The sequence below is a fragment of the Archocentrus centrarchus genome, chromosome 18 (assembly GCF_007364275.1).
Source record: "Archocentrus centrarchus isolate MPI-CPG fArcCen1 chromosome 18, fArcCen1, whole genome shotgun sequence".
In the NCBI taxonomy this organism is placed as follows: domain Eukaryota; kingdom Metazoa; phylum Chordata; class Actinopteri; order Cichliformes; family Cichlidae; genus Archocentrus; species Archocentrus centrarchus.
In genome coordinates this window covers 4736359-4754197 of record NC_044363.1, presented here as the reverse complement: position 1 = coordinate 4754197, position 17839 = coordinate 4736359, and the positions used below count along the sequence as shown (strand labels likewise).

The 17839-nt window shown below is 41.4% G+C and overlaps 1 protein-coding gene across 1 annotated transcript; it reads right to left on the bottom strand.

Annotated features, from left to right (window-relative positions):
* Nucleotides 1-10084: 10084 nt before the first annotated feature.
* On the bottom strand, nt 10085-16725 carry LOC115796801 (high affinity immunoglobulin gamma Fc receptor I-like). The gene is made up of 6 exons (XM_030753236.1): nt 16633-16725; nt 16519-16554; nt 11283-11546; nt 10958-11203; nt 10706-10882; nt 10085-10588 (listed from the first exon to the last, which is right to left on the bottom strand). The coding sequence occupies exons 1-6, from the start codon at nt 16679-16681 to the stop codon at nt 10491-10493; spliced, it is 870 nt and encodes a 289-aa protein (XP_030609096.1). The 5' UTR covers nt 16682-16725; the 3' UTR covers nt 10085-10490.
* Between the last annotated feature and the right edge of the window lie 1114 nt (nt 16726-17839).

The window sequence follows — 17839 nt, the reverse complement described above, 5'->3', positions numbered from 1 at the left end:
ATAGAGGTGTGTTTGGTGGTTTTCTCACTAATAACCAGATAATAAAGACCAAAGCACACGTGGAGTAGCAGCTTTTATAAAAAAATGCTTATGTAGGAATAGTATCCTGATCACTGACATTTGAAACTGACATTTGAAACAAGTGGCAGTAAAGGCTGAATGGATCCTCCATAAACTGAGTTAGAGACTGCAGATGGACAGAGCTGGAGGTCCTGCAGGTCAGATTAGGGGGAAAAAACTATCAAAGATCAAAAAAAGACAAATGAAAACATATTGTCAGTTTTTGTGATGGGAGTTGAGGAGCAGCTTTGTGGAGATACCAGCAGGTGGCAGCAGGTCACCTCTTCAGTAACATCAGAGAGTGGCTCAGGATTTAAAAGAGCTGCAGAGTCACAGGAAGTCCAGCATGTTTATAATTCAGTGAGATGGACACAAAGATGCTGAAAACTGCAACAAGACCAGAGAAAAGACTGCAGAGAGACCAGAAACAGGAGCTGCTTTAACCCTGAGCACAGAGACAGAAACAGATGTACTGTGTGGACGTTTCACTCCAGTCATGGAGACATGTCGGGTTTTGTCTACAGGCTGTCTTATTAGACATGTAGATGTTTCAGTCTTATCATCTCATCGGTTTCAGAGTAGTGATAAACAAGCGTCCAGCTGCTCACAAAAACACAGTCAAGCTCAAAGGTTCACGTCTCAGCTCCACTGATGACGGTTTAACTCAGGATAAACAAACTGATCCTGGAACAGAAAAGAGTCTAACCTTAGGCTCAGAGTTTGTTAAACCTTCTATCTATCTATCTATCTATCTATCTATCTATCTATCTATAGATAGATAGATAGATAGAGAGGGAGAGAGAGAGAGTTTTCTGACTGGACTGCTTTAAATTTTATTTGAATACCTTTTGCTGGATCACCAGACTTCACACACTTGTTCACTGACTTTACAGTAACACCACTTTGATGAGAGAATTGCAGTTTTACTTAATTAGCTCAGTATATTAGACTTTATTGACATAATTTATGTCTTCCATTTCAGAGCTACTTAAAAGATAAAATTTTATTAAATAATTTTCTCTTTTTTAAATTATGTGTGCCATTGCATGCACAACTATCATAGTGTATTTGTCAAAAGGTCTTTTATTGTGAAAGTATTTACCAATAATGCACTGTTCTTCATTCACCTCTTTTCACTCTGTTTATACCCCACTTTGTATTTAATCATTAGCTGTTTATCTCCTGTTCTCTTCAGCAGCATGTCTTCCAAGTCTTGACAATCGAGAGAGTAATCATTCTGTCACAACTGATGATGTCTTTGTAGAAATGAATTTATATTTCTGGCTTAACTCTTTAGGTACCTGTTGTCATGAGTCCTGATTTCAGAGTTCCTCTGATGATGGTTTGAACTCGAGAGCTGATCCTGGAACAGAATTTAACATTTAACCTGCTTTCTGGAAGCAGCCACACCGACAAAAAAACCCAACATAAATGAAGCTCAGACATGTTTACACTTAATTTTAGTCTTTCCACGTACAGTTTGGGCCACATGGCGGCTTCAACCATTCCACAGCAGTGTTATTCATCCTGTAGTCAAATAAATGATGTCGTGCTGTGATCACAGCTCTGTGTGATTAAACCACACTTCTGCTGCTGCTCCATCCCTCTGAACACACACCCGGCTCCAGGTTCCTCTGCACAACACTGGCAAATGTTGCCTGTAAGTGGCAGCAGTATTCTCCAGAAAACATTTTAATTTGAAGCTCAAAGAAAGGCTTAAAATTATGATCCCGTCTGCAGCGTTCTGAGCACGTTTGGGGGGATGTTTCTGAGTTTGTGGGGAGGTTTCCCGCTTGCTGGCCAGCTGCTAAAATATCTGACACAAATATATGAATAAATCTTTCTGCGGCATTGTTTTTCTTAACCTGATATAAACCAGAATTACTTTGATTTAGTGTCAGGACAGGAGCTGAACATAAAATATTTTCTACATAAACACATGCTTTACTTACACCAACGTTTCTCAAACTGTGGGGCACATCCCACTGGTGGGGCGCAGGTGTAACAGTGTTTATGTTTTATGTGCTTCCACTTGCCATAATAACCACAGTTTGTAATGTGGAGGTTTACTGGCTCAATGGCACCCTCTCTCAAAAGGCAATGGATAAATGCTGCTGGCGATGTTGTATTGTGGCCAGATCATGAGAGACGAGCCTGAGGTGGGTTGTAGAGCACAGCAGTGTACATGATTATTAAGTATTAACATCTGTCTATCCATTATATGAAGTGTAACACTACTATAAATGCTGTAACTGCTAACGGAATACCTTAAGTGGATTATTGCAGGTGTGGAATATAACAATCATATAATAGCATGATGCACTAGCTAGACTAGCTAGCGAACTTCTGTGCCATTATAATGTACTATTCTTTTGTAGCGTGCTGTGCTTGAGCTGCCCCGTACTGAGCCAACCTGCCTGACCAGTATATGTTCTGTTCCAATCCAGATAATAAAAAGGATCACATCTTAAAGATAAACAAGCCTTTTTCTATCATTACTACACAACGCAGAGTCGAAGAGGTTCATTTGGACCAGCCAGTTACAGTGTAATTGAGCCTGGTTACTCTGGGTCATGACAGGTGAAAGACCTGGGAGAAAAGTCATGAGGAAGAAATGTAAATAATGGATTCATTCCCAGTGCGGAACAAGGAAAAAACATTAGCAGGCACCTTAGTATAGAGACCTGTGAAATCCTCCGTGTCACCGTGTTTTTGTGTACATAGAGGTGTCATACTGCTTCACCCGAAAGCAGCGGATCTCAGGACAATGGAGTGATTCATTCAGCCGTCTCAAACTCCCAGCCGTTTCCGGCCCCGCCCCCTACTTCGGGCCCATGATTTGATGTCAAAAAGATAAGAAAATTTGGCCCTTTAAGTTACTTTTTTGACATTTCTCTAACTCCTCTTAATTGGAGGTGAAAGCAGGGGCTGGAAGTGGCTGAAATTCTGACACTAATTAGTTAAAAGTAAAAAAAAAAGTTTAAAAAAATTGTAAACTTAAACTAATTTAGGTTTACATTGGTCCCTCCCACTAATGGGGGCCCTTACTAGTTAGTCCTACTCTTAGTCCCTCCCCACTTCCACGCCCCTGGCTTAATACGGTCCGTCACAAAGTGGAAGACTCACGGAAGGACAACATTAAATATATAAATCAGTTCGCGGTTCCCTGCTGTACACCTTTTACAGCTGAAAGAGGAGAACCCACAACGAGGAAATGTGTGCTGCGTGTCTCTGCTGGGGTTTGCTGTCTGTGTGCGTCCTGCTGGTGTCTGCAGGTGAGACAACAGGAACTCACTGAGCGGTCAGCTCTGAAATTAGGCTTTTTGATTGGCTTACGAGGGGTTATTCCCTTTAAATTTCTGGTATTACGTAGAGGAATTCCTCCTCTATTGCCTCGTTTTCGTTTTATTTTGTTCAGTTTTAGATTTCAGTCCGCTTGGTCTCGTCAAAGATTTGGCTCCAGACTTATAGGATTGATTCAAAGGTATGTAGGAATTTAATCCAGCCTTTTTCTGTTGATCAAGTTTCATTAAAATCTGTAGATGCGAAACTGGTTTTAGGAGCGTCGGAATTTAGGAGGTCTGACCGCTGCCCGAAAATCAGTGAAACATGCACATAATTTCTGCCCGATTAAACCAACACGTATTCATGCAATCTTCTGTATATTGCATCATCATACTGCAAAAACGTCTTAAACTGACAATTTTAATTTCATTTATAAATTTCAATGCATTACGATCTGTGATTTTTGTAAGGATATTTTATGATTAATCACTAAATAATTGGTTTAAAAATTGCACAGCCATGACCTTACTAAAAACTAATTAGATTCCAAATTTCATTTGATTCTGTTGGGAAATATGGAAGTTATGGTCATTTATCCACAGTATTCCTGACTTCGCGCCACTACCTCCGTTTGCGCTGTTGTTTACGGTTGCGGGCTTAAACGCTTGCCGTTCATTTAAACATTTTAACACTGCAGTTTCTTTTACCTGGCCTAAATGTTACCACATCGGAGGTGGAGACATTGCAAAGATGTTTTAAAAAGCAGCGAGGTAACAGTGCCTCACCCATCACTTGTGTAAATGACATGAAATTATGGCCTGAAGTCAGGTACATCCACATTATCAGTTACCTTGTTTTTTCCGAAGGTGTTGATGGCGAGGAATCACGTAATTATAAGAGCACCAGATTACCTTCAAAGCAATAAAATTAATAAAGTAATGCTGAACAAACAAGGCGACGTTGTTTTCCTTAAAGCAGCTGTAGAGCCGAGCCAGCACATCGGCCAAGCTAAGTGCTTAGCATGGGTCATGCTAAGGGAAAGTGGAGTGATGGAGACAGTCAGCTGTTCCTGTATCGCTGATTAGGGAAATCATGCAGTGATGCTGCACCTATTCTGTGGAAGGTAAATCGCTGATCCGGATATCAGAGTGTTCAGATCACTGAAACAGAAACACTGGACTGGCTGAAGGCTGTGATCGGGGAGACACGCAGCTGTCATCTTGCTAACTGCTACGTGTTTACATGAAGGTACATAGTGTTTAAGCTTTGTGTAGGCTGTATACTGTAGTGTCACACTATAAATACAATAACGTAAAAAAATAAGAGGCTGTGCATTAAAGGAAAACTTAAAACATAAGGAGAAAATACAGTAATAGGATGTGCAACTGGGTTGTATAATTTGGGGGGAAAAAGAACAAATTTACAAAATAAAATAATTTGAAAAAATGTACAGACTGATGTAGTGACAACCGACAACAGCACAAGCTGAATCTGAGCTCATGTTCCAACTAATAAAGCCGCCTGTTACAGCATAAAGTAACTGAATTTTGTCATTAACTCTGGCTCTAACTTTGGGTAACCGGAAGTATAAAACCGAACAGCGGAAGTAGCAGTCTGTCATGTATACGGCGCACTTATGGTGCACTTATAAAAACGCCAGCCTTCAGAGATTGAAGGTGGCTTATAATGATGCATTTAGACTTTTATTAAAGAAGCCCAGATGGAGCAGTGCCAGTGAACTGTTTGTGTCTGCTAATGTCAGCTCTTTGATGGCTGTTTTAACGAATCTTATGTATAAATTTATTTGTCGACTAAATGAGTCCAATAATAGAATTATAATACTGTTGACTAACATTAAATACAGTGCATTAAGATGTACATCTGTATACTGGAAACATTGGTATGACTGCCTCCTAAAAGATTAGGAGTCTTTTTATGTTTTTTATGTGCCCTTGTTTTTTTTTTTAAATCATTGATTGTTCTGTGTTTGTTTTTATGTGATGTGGACTATGAGTCTGTAATAAATCTATCTATCATGGCAGCCTACGTGTGCTCTTCCAGAAACCCGTGGATATTCAAAGAAAGCTTTTGAAAGGTCACAAACTTTCAATTTTTCTTCACTTAAAATGTCATAACTCCCTAATTTTAAACCAATTTTAACACAGACGTGTCATTTTGTTTGCATTTAGAGGCTCTATCCTGTGTTGTGAATTTTTAAGCCACTGGAGAACTACATATCAGTCTCTGCAGCAATGGGACCTTTTTAACCTGCAGAACAGGTTAAGCAGGCCCCATTGAAGTCTTTCTGAAAATGTGCGCTGCAGCGTATTTGGCTCAGTTTGTGTTCGTGGGCACGTCAACACCCCCCAGAAGAGCAGCTTTCTGCCCCTGAGGGAGGAATTTATGGTGTGCAGGGTGAGGTCGAGACAGCAGACCGCACGTAGAGCCAACGTGAAAACCAAAATTAACATTTCACAATAATGTGTTTAAAGTAAATAAATGATGTAACGTGTTTGCACGTAGCTGCTCTAAGTTATGTGTTCACCCTATTCCCATTTTTTCCTTTTTTGAGAAATTATGTTGTAGATTCCACAACAATTCCAGCCCCAAGTTACTTCCATCCGGGACGTCACGGTACGTTTCCCGTGGACTTCAGTTGTGATATTACACATAAACAGGACAGAGTCGACAGATGTGAGAATCCACGCGTTTGGCGCGACTCTGTCACGCTCGCCTAAATAGTCCCTGCTGTCACCGCCGCGTTCAGTGTGCGGCTGCTCACGGGCAGAGTGCGCTCCTCTGTGCTGGACGTGCAATGTGTGCGTCTCCCTGAGAAAGGGTCAGAGTGAGGGTGGAGGAGAGCGAGAGAGAACTTAGAAAGAGATGAAGGTAAAGGCTGAACTGCGGAAAAGTATTTTATTGGAAGAGCGACCATGTACGATATTACCAGACAAATGCAAAAGCATCTTTGTTCACAAAGAGACTGCAGTGGATTAGTGACTGCTTCCCCAGCTTGTTATACAGTATTCCAGCTGTCATGGGGTGTACCCTGCCTCTCTGTGTTCACCTATTACAGGCCCAACACAGAGAGACAGTCATTCAATCATTCACCATCATACCCACACCTGTGGGCAATTTAGAGTCCCCAGTTAACCCAGCCCCACTAACTGCATGTGTTTGGACTGTGGAAACCCAGACAGATACAGGGAGAACCTGCAAACCCCACACAGGAAAAAAGACTGGGCCAAGGCTGCTTTCAAACCCAGGACCTTTTTGCTGTGAGGCAACCGTGCTAACCACCCGGCCACCCAATCTCTGGTGTAATAGTAAAACAGCAGAGGCGTGATCATGTATGAAAATAAGTTAACAATAAACAAATTAGATTCCACTTATTCTGAGCTGAGCTTAAAACATCATAACAATTATAAAGTCACCTGAACTGCCGTTTCAGTGACTGTGGTGAGACACATGAAAATCCCACACATGCTAAATAAATTAAAACACGGTCTCTCTGATCTGATTGGCTGCTGTAGAAGTGAACAGTTTAACCTCTCTGCTCTGCATCATTTCTTCTTTCAGACCGTAAAGTCATCACAGCTGAGTCTGGACAGACTGTCGCTCTGCAATGTCGAGCTCCAAACAACAACAACATCATGTCTGTGGAGTGGAGCAGAGCTGACCTGGAGACACAATACGTCCTTCTTTACCAGGATGGAAAGTTTCTTCCAGACGATCAGCATCCATCTTTTAAGGACCGGGTGGATCTGCAGGACAGACAGATGAAGGATGGAGACGTGTCTTTGATTCTGAAGGATCTGATGACCGATGACACAGGAACGTACGAGTGTCGTGTCCTCATGAGAGGAACAAACAGCACGAAGAGGGCGATGTTCAATGGGGACCCCATCAGCCTCGTCTACCTGAAAGTTTTTGATCTTCCAGGTGAGTGAGCAGAGTTCAGTGTGTCTGTGATCGGAGGTGAAGCTGCTTCCTGGTTGTTCATGTTTGTTTTTAAAGATGCTGTTGATGAGACAAAGACCTCACACACCTGTTTCTCACCTGCAGGAGGAAAAGCAGAGGAAGGATCTGCTGGACTTAGTGTCGGCCTGAAGCTTCCTGCTATGATCGTCGTTGCTCTTGTTGTTTTTTTTATCTACAGAAAGCTTAAAAAGCAAAAGCGTCCTGGTTTATACTCTCATGTATGATCAGTCAGGTCGATGCAGCTGAGCTGTGACTCTCCTGCTGCTGTTCTCGGTTTTCTTTCAGTACAGGAACAGAAATCAGTGACACTAAACATCCAGAAGGCTGCAGATGTCAAACACATCCCGAGTGTTTTGGTACACTGTAAAAAAGATCTCCAGCTCTCTTCCACAGCGTGCCTTTTCCCTCCCTTCTGAAGATATCTGCATCTATCAGCACTAACAGTGAACTCTTTGCTCAGGGCAGGATGAAGATTTACCTCCATTTATCAATAACAGGTGTTTATGTTTAGAGATGTTTGTGTTTATTTAACCCCACTGTATGTGTGCTGGAGGAAAACAAAAGGACTAAAAATTGGCAGAAAAAAAGTTTTAAGCATTTGAGCTTGTGTGTGTATGTTTTAGTTTTCTGATGTTTATGACTGCGGGGGAAGTATTTTCTAAAGCCAAAGATCTCCTGATGTGAGTTCTACTGAAATGAAGGAACTTCATTCTGTTGTAAAATGTTGGATGGAGTCCAAAGATCATCTCCTGAGGAGACTTCACTCCAGGATCACGATTACCAAAGAATAAAAAATACACATTAAATCACTGTTTGTGTTTGGATGGTGTTGTTTTCTAGTTGAAGGTATCTCCCATCCATCCATCCATCCATCATCCATCCATCCATCCATCCATCCATCCATCCATCCATCCATCCATCCATCCATCCATCCTCTTCCACTTATCTGGGGCTGGGTCGCGGGGGCAGCAGCCTAAGTAGAGAAGCCCAGGCTTCCCTCTCCCCAGCTACCACCACCAGCTCATCCGGGAGGACTCCAAGGCGTTCCCAGGCCAGCTGAGAGAGATAATCTCTCCAGCGTGTCCTGGGTCTGCCCCGGGGCCTCCTCCTGGTGGGACATGCCCGGAACACCTCACCCAAGAGGCGCCCAGGAGGCATCCTAGTCAGATGTGAAGGTAGCTTCACAGGAGAAAAAGTGCTTAAAGTAAAATGTCAGTGAAGCTGTGGAAGCTGAGCTTCCGTTTCCTCACAGATGGATTCAGACAGACAGATCAGGAGGTGATCAGTTATACTAAACAGGATAAATGATCAGGAGTGCACGGAGCTGGCCTCCAATAATCAGTTTAACAGAGAGCGAGAGAGCAGCTCTTGTCCAACACAAGGTCAAAGGTCAGCAGATGTAACAGGAAATCTAAAGCATAGAATCATTCATCTATAGAGATGTGTGTGTGGTGGTTTAAATCCTCATTAGTGAAGTCTGAATAAGCATTAGGCTGTTGATTCAGGGATCTGTGACCTTGACAGGGTTTTAATAGCTGCTCAGTAATAACCAGATAATAAAGACCAACAGCGGCTGGAAGGCTGTGATATTATGAGGGCGAATCCTCCATAACATGAGAGTTGGAGAGTGGAGGGGAAAAGTCCTGCAGCTCAGACCAGGAAGAAAAAATTAACTGAGCTCAGACATTTAAAGAAAAAAGAAAAATCAGACACACACATTCTGCTTTTATGAAAACTGCTTATATAGGGATAATATCATGCAGTCCAGGCCGAGCTCCTCACTGACATTTGAAACAAGAACAACGTTCTCTAAACATCCTCAGAACTTCAAAGGTAAAACATTTAATCTCAGTTAAACTTTGAACCTTACAGGATCTTTTTATGCAATGAGAAACAGCCTTTAAATGTCTTCTGAACATTTGGGGAAACTTTTATTTTATTGAAAACATTTACAGAACCTTACGAAGGATTATTTGCTTCACATTAAGAAGAAAAAAAAAAAGTCAAGTGTGCATTTTGAGAATAAAGCCAAAATACTATTTTGAGCAAGTTATTTCAAGTCAAACAACTGCCACGTCTGCTGTACCCTCTCCAAACGGTCTTGTGTAGATGAGATAGTGAAACTACACTTTAGAATCAGTTTTAGTAACAAGGAATTTATTTCTCTTTTGGCACACAAACATGATGTACTGATCAGTATGAGGATGTTAAAGAAACGGTGCAGAAAGTTACATCTGCTTAGAAGGACAAACCACACAAACAGGCACTGTTCAGATGCAATGATATTGACAGCCACACCTTCGTGCAGTACAGAGGGGATACGCTGAGTCATAAAACACAGTAATACAGCTGATCCAGTTAGTTCACTGACTCATCTACCCGGGGAATTTTGTAAAGGGTGTAGCAGCTGTGGCAGATGTTTGACTTGAATTAACAACTTTAATCTCAAAATAGCATTTGGACTTTATTCCCCAAAAGTTTTCTGCAGGAGGTTTAAGTGAGGTGGTTTTAAAGAACAGAGTAGAAAACAATGTTCAATTTTAATTGTTTGTATAAGATTAGAATAAGGATCAATACTGAGTCAGTTATTGGTGACTAATGTAATATGAAACTACAAAACATTTTAGACATGTTAATATTTTCTAAGTCTCTTTTTGTTGCATAAATCTCCAGCTGTGCTGTAATACACCAGTATTACCATTAGATGGCAACACAGTTTTAAGTTTGTGCTGATTCAGGAACAGGTGTACAGATGAGGAATGATCCAGAAGTCCAGTGGGACTCACATGTTCATATATTTGCAGTTCATCAGACACCAAAACACAGATGTCAGTATCTACGAGTGAGAGGCTGAGGAAGCAGCCGCTTGGTAGTTTGAATTCAGTTCATTAGCAGTGGGAGTCCAATGACTTAAATCAGCTGATCAGTAAGGAGGTGCAAACAAAACATGGCTAAATAAAACAGGATTTAGCATGACTTCCAATATCTTATCTGTAGCTGCAGTGGTGTACACACAGTTCATGATGGACATCATTCTCTGAGCAGGAATATTTGCTGTTTATCTACACAAAAATATCCAGAGATGAAGATCAGAGTCCATTTGTTCAACAGAGGTGGAGGGGACAAAGTTAGTGAGACCCACAGAGACACAGTAGAGCTCTGATTCAGAAGTGATGCTCTGTGGTGACATCATCATACTCCTCATCCATATCCCATCCCTGCTCAGGCTGAGTGGGTGGGATTGAGGCACAAAGGTCATTTCCTGTAAAAATAATATGTAGAGTATGTATCAGCTTTTTACTCATGAAGATTTCAGACAGACAGAGGAGTTCATCATCAGCATATTGATTGATCAGTGAATGATCAATCAGAGCATTACCTGAGGCTCTGTGTCGATATAAAGACACCATCAGGAGAGTGGAGATGAAATATGGACAGAACACCACCAGATGGATGAGCAGTCTGATCACAAGTTGGAGGACGGAGGAATCAGGGGGCAAAGATGAGGTGGTGGACAGAGCAGTGGTGCCAGGTGGTGCTGTGGTTGTAGGTTTACCTGCAGAGAGAATTCCACCTGTTCAGGTGAATGTGTGGATAAAATAAGACATGATATCAGGGTGAAGCTCCTCACCTGTGACAGTGATCCAGCTGGATGGAGACTCTCCATGACCGCTGATGTCACACTTGTAGAGGCCTTCATCAGACCTGGAAACATGCCGGATGGTCATGTGACCTGTAGCCTCTTTCCCAATGAAGACGCCATCTTTATAGAAAGCAGCTGGGAGGTTGGAGGGAGTGGTCTTTGTTTGACAGAGCAGAGTGACGTCATCTCCCTCCATCACAGGGAGGACAGGACTCTGCAGGATCACTGATCCACCTCAACACAGAGACAAACTACAGCATTTCATCCATTTACACACAGCTTCATCAACACTAACTCCACACACTCAGCTTACCAGAGACTGTGAGGTTAACCATGTTACTGATGGCACCCTCTCTGGACTCACACCAGTAAACTCCACTGTCCAGTGGGTCGGTGTAGCTGATGTTACAGAAAGAACCAGCTTCTTCTCCCCACCCATCTCCACACTGAGTCCTCTGCTGTTTGCTTGTGTTTCTCCTCAGAGTCCATCCAGCAGAGCTGTCGTCCTCCTCACAGCTCAGAGACACAAAGCCTCCTTTAAAAAACTGAGATCTGCTGGGACTCACAGTCAGACGAGCTGTGAGGAAGAGGCGAGAAGATATCTGTGCCGTGAAAAAGTATCTGCCCCATTCCAGATTTCTGAGTAAATATAATCAATCAATCAATCAATCAATCAATCAATCTTTATTCCAGATCTTCCATATTAATGTAAAATAAGGGCGATAAAACACATACAAAAAGATAAATAATATAACAGGTTCTTAAAAAAACAGAGTCACAAATAAATGATGATGGCAGTGATTCCACAATCTCGAGGTAAATCTGACTGTACTCAGTGCAGGGTTTAAAAAAATTGCAATTATGCCATTGCATGACACAGATAATCTACACATACACCTGTACATGAGGTTTCTGAGCACAGCAGGACATGTGGGTACAGTAACATTTACAAACTTATGGCTAGCACTACTCCAATTAGGTAGTTTGAGTAGTGGCCTAATAGCGTCTTTGTATGCTACATAAAGTTTCTGTATGCTGCCTCTTTTGTATTGTTGCCACAAATGGTCAGTATACATTGGAGTACAAAAGGCTTTAAAAGGAGCTGTTTTTACAGAGGGTGAGCACATACCAAATATTCTGATCAGCATATTAGCTTGTGCAAACATCATACCATACTGCCTATAAATGTCACGCTCATCAGACTGCAATCAAACGTGTGATTAGTGGCAATGAGTCTTTCACATCGCTGTGGAGGAATTTTGGCCAACTGTTCTTTGCAGAATAGATTTACTTAGTTACTCTGGAGGATTTTGAAGCATGAATGGCCTGTTTGAGGTCATAGCTCTTGATTTTTTGACACAGGGAGGGGTGATGTTATGTCTCCCTCATTATTCGCTGGCAGAAATGACCAGAACAAATGTCCAAATTAAAGGAATAGCTGATCAAAAAGGAAATGTACATAAGATTGCACTATTTGCGGATGACATTATGCTTTACATTTCAGACCCATTGACATCAATACCAATTTTACTACTGGAGTTGAAGAGCTATGGGGAGCTATCAGGATATAAAATTAACCAGACTAAATCAGAGTCCATGATGATAGTAGGAGATTGGCCTATTGAACTGAATAGTATTGCTCCATTCCATCAAACTTCCACTGGATTTAGATACCTGGGAGTTGTTATTACCCCTAAAAATAATGACTTATTAAAAGCTAACTATGGTAAACTCATGTCTCAACTCAAAGTAGATATAGCCAGATGGGAGATATTGCCACTGAGTCTACTAGGTCGGAGAGAATCAATCCGAATGAATGTCCTTCCTAGATTTCTTTTTCTCTTTCAGTCCTTACCCATACAGCTGCCAAATAAGTTTTTTAAAAAATCTAGACAAATTGATCAGACAGCATATATGGCAGAATAAAAGACCCAGAATTAGGCTCAAAACATTGCTATTATCTAAACAAAAAGGAGGACTAGCATTACCAGACTTTAAGAAATACTATTGGGCTGCTCAGTTACGCACCTTAGTGCATTGGATTAAAAATGATGCAGAGACTGGATGGGTACAAATCGAGCAAAACTCAGTTCCTGAATGCCCCTTGAGTACAATAGCATTCTTAAGTAAACCATTTTGGAAAAAGTTAAAAATTAAAAATAAATGGATATTAAATACATTGAATATATGGGATAAAGTTAGGAAAAGTTGTGGAATCCCAAGCTCATTATCAAGAGCCATGCCAATTGCAGACAATCCAGACTTCAGACCCTCTCTGATGGACAGGGGCTTTAAAAGGTGGGCTGAGATTGGCTTATTAACTATTAATCAGCTATTCATAGAAGAACACTTAAAATCTTTTCTACAATTACAACAGATTTATGGCCTGCCCTCCCAAGACCTTTTCCGCTACTTTCAAGTAAGACATTACATAACGACTAATAAAGAGTGGGAGAAGGTTAGGAGACCTCCTACGGAGGTAGAACAATATTTTATTGACCTGATAGAAAATAACACTACTCCTAAACATTGCATATCTAAAATATATAAAACTTTACAAATAAATACAACTGATAACCCTTGGTTTATTAAAGGAAAATGGGAGTTAGAGGCCAATATCATTATTGGAGAAATGGAATGGGAGGATAGTTTCATATCTAGCAATAAAATTATTAACAGCCCCACATATAAGGAATTTGACTGGAAGGTGAAGGTTAGATTCTTTAGGACTCCGATGGAATTGGCTGGCTTTTTCCCCTCATGCTCACCACTGTGCTGGAGAGGCTGCGGGAAGATTGGGGACCATACCAGGGGCGGGGTGGCCATCGGGAGGTTCGGGACGTTTCCCGAACGGCCAGTCGTTTCCAGGCCGAACCGGCAAGTGATCAGATTTTTTTTTTTTTTTTTTACCCAATTAAGCACAGCAGCGCTTGTGGTGCAGCTCTCACAGCCCCAGGTTGGCAGTTGGCAGTTGGCAGTTCTCGTCTTGCGAGAACTGCCAACTGCAGTAGCCTGGGTGGCAGTTCTCGCAAGGTTAGTGTCGACAACCGGAACATCCCCGTAAAAACAACTGGACCTCGGTTGGGCTGTCGCTGTGTTTTGTGTACATAAAGCCTTCTAACTGCGTCTCCGTACGCTTTGGCATCGCCCAGACCTCACTTTGTCTCCACCCTCAAACCCCCGAACCTCACTTAAACACCAAGCCTGCCCACCCGCTTTCTTCCGCTCCCATCCCCGGTCCTCGCTTCGGCCTTTGAGAGAGGCTACAGCGAGTTAGCTTTCTTAGACAAGTTGGCAACAGTGGCCCAGATAAAGGAGGAGGGTTGAACGTAACTAACAGTCGCACTCCACAGTGTTTTCGTTAAATTTGATATTCTAACATTAAACAATACGGGACAAAAATTGATCTATGTAATGAGGGTCTAGGCAAAGCATTAAAGTTATTAAAGTTCATTTATAGTTTAAACATATTTAGGGTGTTTTTGTTCTTCACTTTTTGTCTCTCCAAAGATGTTTTTCCTCTCTCCCTCAGCCTCGACTGCAACTACAGTATATGAACGATTATGCAAATTAGGCGATGACGTCACAGCAACTTATATTTTCAGCACCGTAAAATTTCCCGTATTTTTAAATAGAAAATTTGACAGGTCTGAAGACACCAGACTTTGGCGGGGGCTTGGGGGGGGGGGGGGGGGGGGGGGGGGGGGGGGGGTTTACGATCGTATAAAAGGCTTCTCCAAAGCAAGCTCCCGGGCTGAATTTCAACCCCAGCCCGCCCCTGGACCATACCCACATCTTTTGGGACTGTTTGTATCTTCAGACGTTCTGGCTGGATATCAAGAAGGAAATTCATGTAATTTTGGGAGTGGACTTACCCCTGTGTCTAGAATACTATGTACTGGGATGTATACCCAAAGACGTGCTAGGCCGCACTGCTGAAAGACTTTATACTAAATGTTTTACTCTTGGCCGCCAAAAAAATGATAACCGTCCTGTGGAAGCAAGCGACAGCACCAACAATAACTCAGTGGATCAAAAGAGTAAAGGACATTTATATTATGGAAGATCTAACTGCACAGCTGAGACTGAAGAAAGATATTTTTGTTAAGAGGTGGTCACCAATTAAGATATATCTGGAAAGAGAGGGGGAAAAGAACTAACTCAACTGTATGCTGTTCTTTGTTTCTGTTTATTTATTTATTTTTCTTTCTTCCTCTCTCTTTTTCCTTTTCCTATGCTAGGAAAGGTTCTGTGTTCAATTTAATGTTTATATCTGCAATATAATTTTTCATGTTTGAAGCTTAATAAAGTGAGTTAAAAAAAGATGTTTTTGGCAAATGTGAGACGAGTCTTGGTATTGTTTTTGGTCAGCAGTGGTTTTCTCCTTGGAAGTCTCCATTTTTGCCCAGTCTCTTGCTTATTGTTGAGTCATGAACTCTGACTTTAACTGTGACACATGAGGCCTGTAGTTCTTTAGATGTTGTTCTGGGTTCTTTTGTGACCTCCAGGATGGGTCACTGATGCTTTCTTGAAGTAATTTTGATAGGCTGTCCACTCCTGGGAAGGTTTTAAGTTTTCTCCATTTGTGGCTAATGGCTCTCATCATAGTTCAGTAAAGTACCAAAGCCTTAGAAATGGCTTTGCAACCCTTTGACTGACTTTAAGTTATTTTGTCATTCAGTAGGCCTGGCAGTAATCAGGTCTGGGTGTGGCCTGAATCAAGCTTACCAAAACATGTGGTTAATCCAAGTTTAATTCAAGATTTTTTCACATTGGGTCATGTTGTTACGATAATCTTTTTTTCACGTAATTAATTAAATCATCGTTTAAAAACTGCATTTTATTTTCATTTGGGTCGTCGTTGCCTAATATTAACATTTGTTTGATTATAATGTAAGTGTGCCAAATATGTAGAAAACAAAACAAAATCAGGAAGGGAACAGATACTTTTACATGGCACTGTTGCCATATCATGTACAATTTTCAGTAATCAGACCTCTTTTACAATCACTGAACTCCTCACATCAGCTGTCCTTGCCCACTACTGGATGCTTAATAAATCCCATGTTGTTTCTTGTATTGGACTCACAGTCAAAGAGCAGGAGTTTTATGCCCGTTTGATTCAAATGAGACAAACATCCTTTACAGTGGTTCACAAAGACACAAACATCAATACAAGAGCAGTAAATTTAGGTCTGAGTAATGAGCAATATCACAAACTAACCAGCTCCTATTACCAGATTTACTTCACTTTTTATTTAAATGAATACATTTATACAGATTTGTAACTATGCATACTTGTGAGTAATTTCAAACTGAATTTCTGTTACCACTGCGGGCCCCCTGCACTACCTTCACAGCCCTCCAGAGGGCTGTGGCCCACACGTTGGGAACCACTGCTTTAAACTGTCAGTAAGGCTAAGATGACGCTGACATGTTTGTAGAGGAGTCTGTCTGCAGTTATCTGCTCCATGTTCTTCATAAATGTGTCCCACAGATTGCTGTCAGAGTGATTGAGGTTTAAAGTGTTACAGAAGAAGGTTACTGACCTTGGTTTGTGCTGCAGCTCAGCAGTGAGATCAGAACTAAAGAGAAATTAAACTCAGGTCAGAGTTTCACATTCAACAAGACAGCAGAGCCATGAAAACACAGAGTGAACTTACAGAGCAGACACAGCAGAGACGATTCCTCCATCCTGCTGCTCACTGACATCACACCAACACTGAGACCAGCTCACAGCAATAAAACCCTCCTCTTCCTCCTCCTCCTCTTTCTCTGTGACTGGGTGTCAGAGTTGTGGTCAGGGCTTGATTTCTGTGTTTGGCAACATCAGCATTTGTGTGATTCTTCACTGACTCTCCAACCCCCTCAGACTTTTTGCAGACTTTTTTTTTTTTTTTTTTTTTTTACACTTATAACAAAATTAAACTCTTGAATATATTAATCAAAATATCAATTTCATGAATTATGTTTCTGATTGATAGAAACACATTGTGTCTGTAGCTGATAGGTGACATACAGGAAGTGAGCTGGAACACGGTTTGTACCACACAACTTCTCTAAGAATCAACCACTGACACGTGATCAGAAAGAGAGTAAATAAACTGCAGCTGCACAACATCTGACTACACTTCATGCTTTGGATAAAGCTGTGAAACAGATGAGCTGCACAGTCTAAGCTGTGCTAATGGAAGTAAAGGTGAACACACACACACACACACACACACACACACACACACACACACACACACTGAACATGAACAGATTTCAAACACACCAATAACTGAAGACTAAAACTGAGACTATAACAATAAACATGATCAACCAGGAAAAGGCTGCCACATAATAACTTTATAAACTCAGCAGAAATTCAAACCTCTGGAAGGATCATGAACACAGGAATTAACCAAAACCAAAAATGAACCTGAATCCAGAACCCAAATATTAAATAATACAAAAACCTCACAGTCCATCACAGCTGGAGTGTTAGGACATCCTCCATAACATGAGAAAAGAAAAATTCCTACAAGTTAGTTTGAGAAGAAAATAAAATACTCTACAACACAAAAAGGCTAATGAAGGCAGCAGCTGGAAGCAGATCATGTCTTCAGTAACAACAGAGTGCGTCATAATTTAAAAGAGGTGCAGAGAAACAGAAAAACTACATTTCTACTGTAACACAGCAGTATTAGCAAAAACTAAAATGAAAAACAGGGAGTCCAAAACTCCAAACAAGTCCAAAATTCAGAACCAAAGTACAGGAGAGTCAAACTGTGGTGAAGGACAAGGCCCTGTAACAGTTCTGGGGACTGTCCAGGTGGTCCGTGGCATTGACTCAGCAGTGCGAGAGGAAGGCTGGGAGGCCAGCGG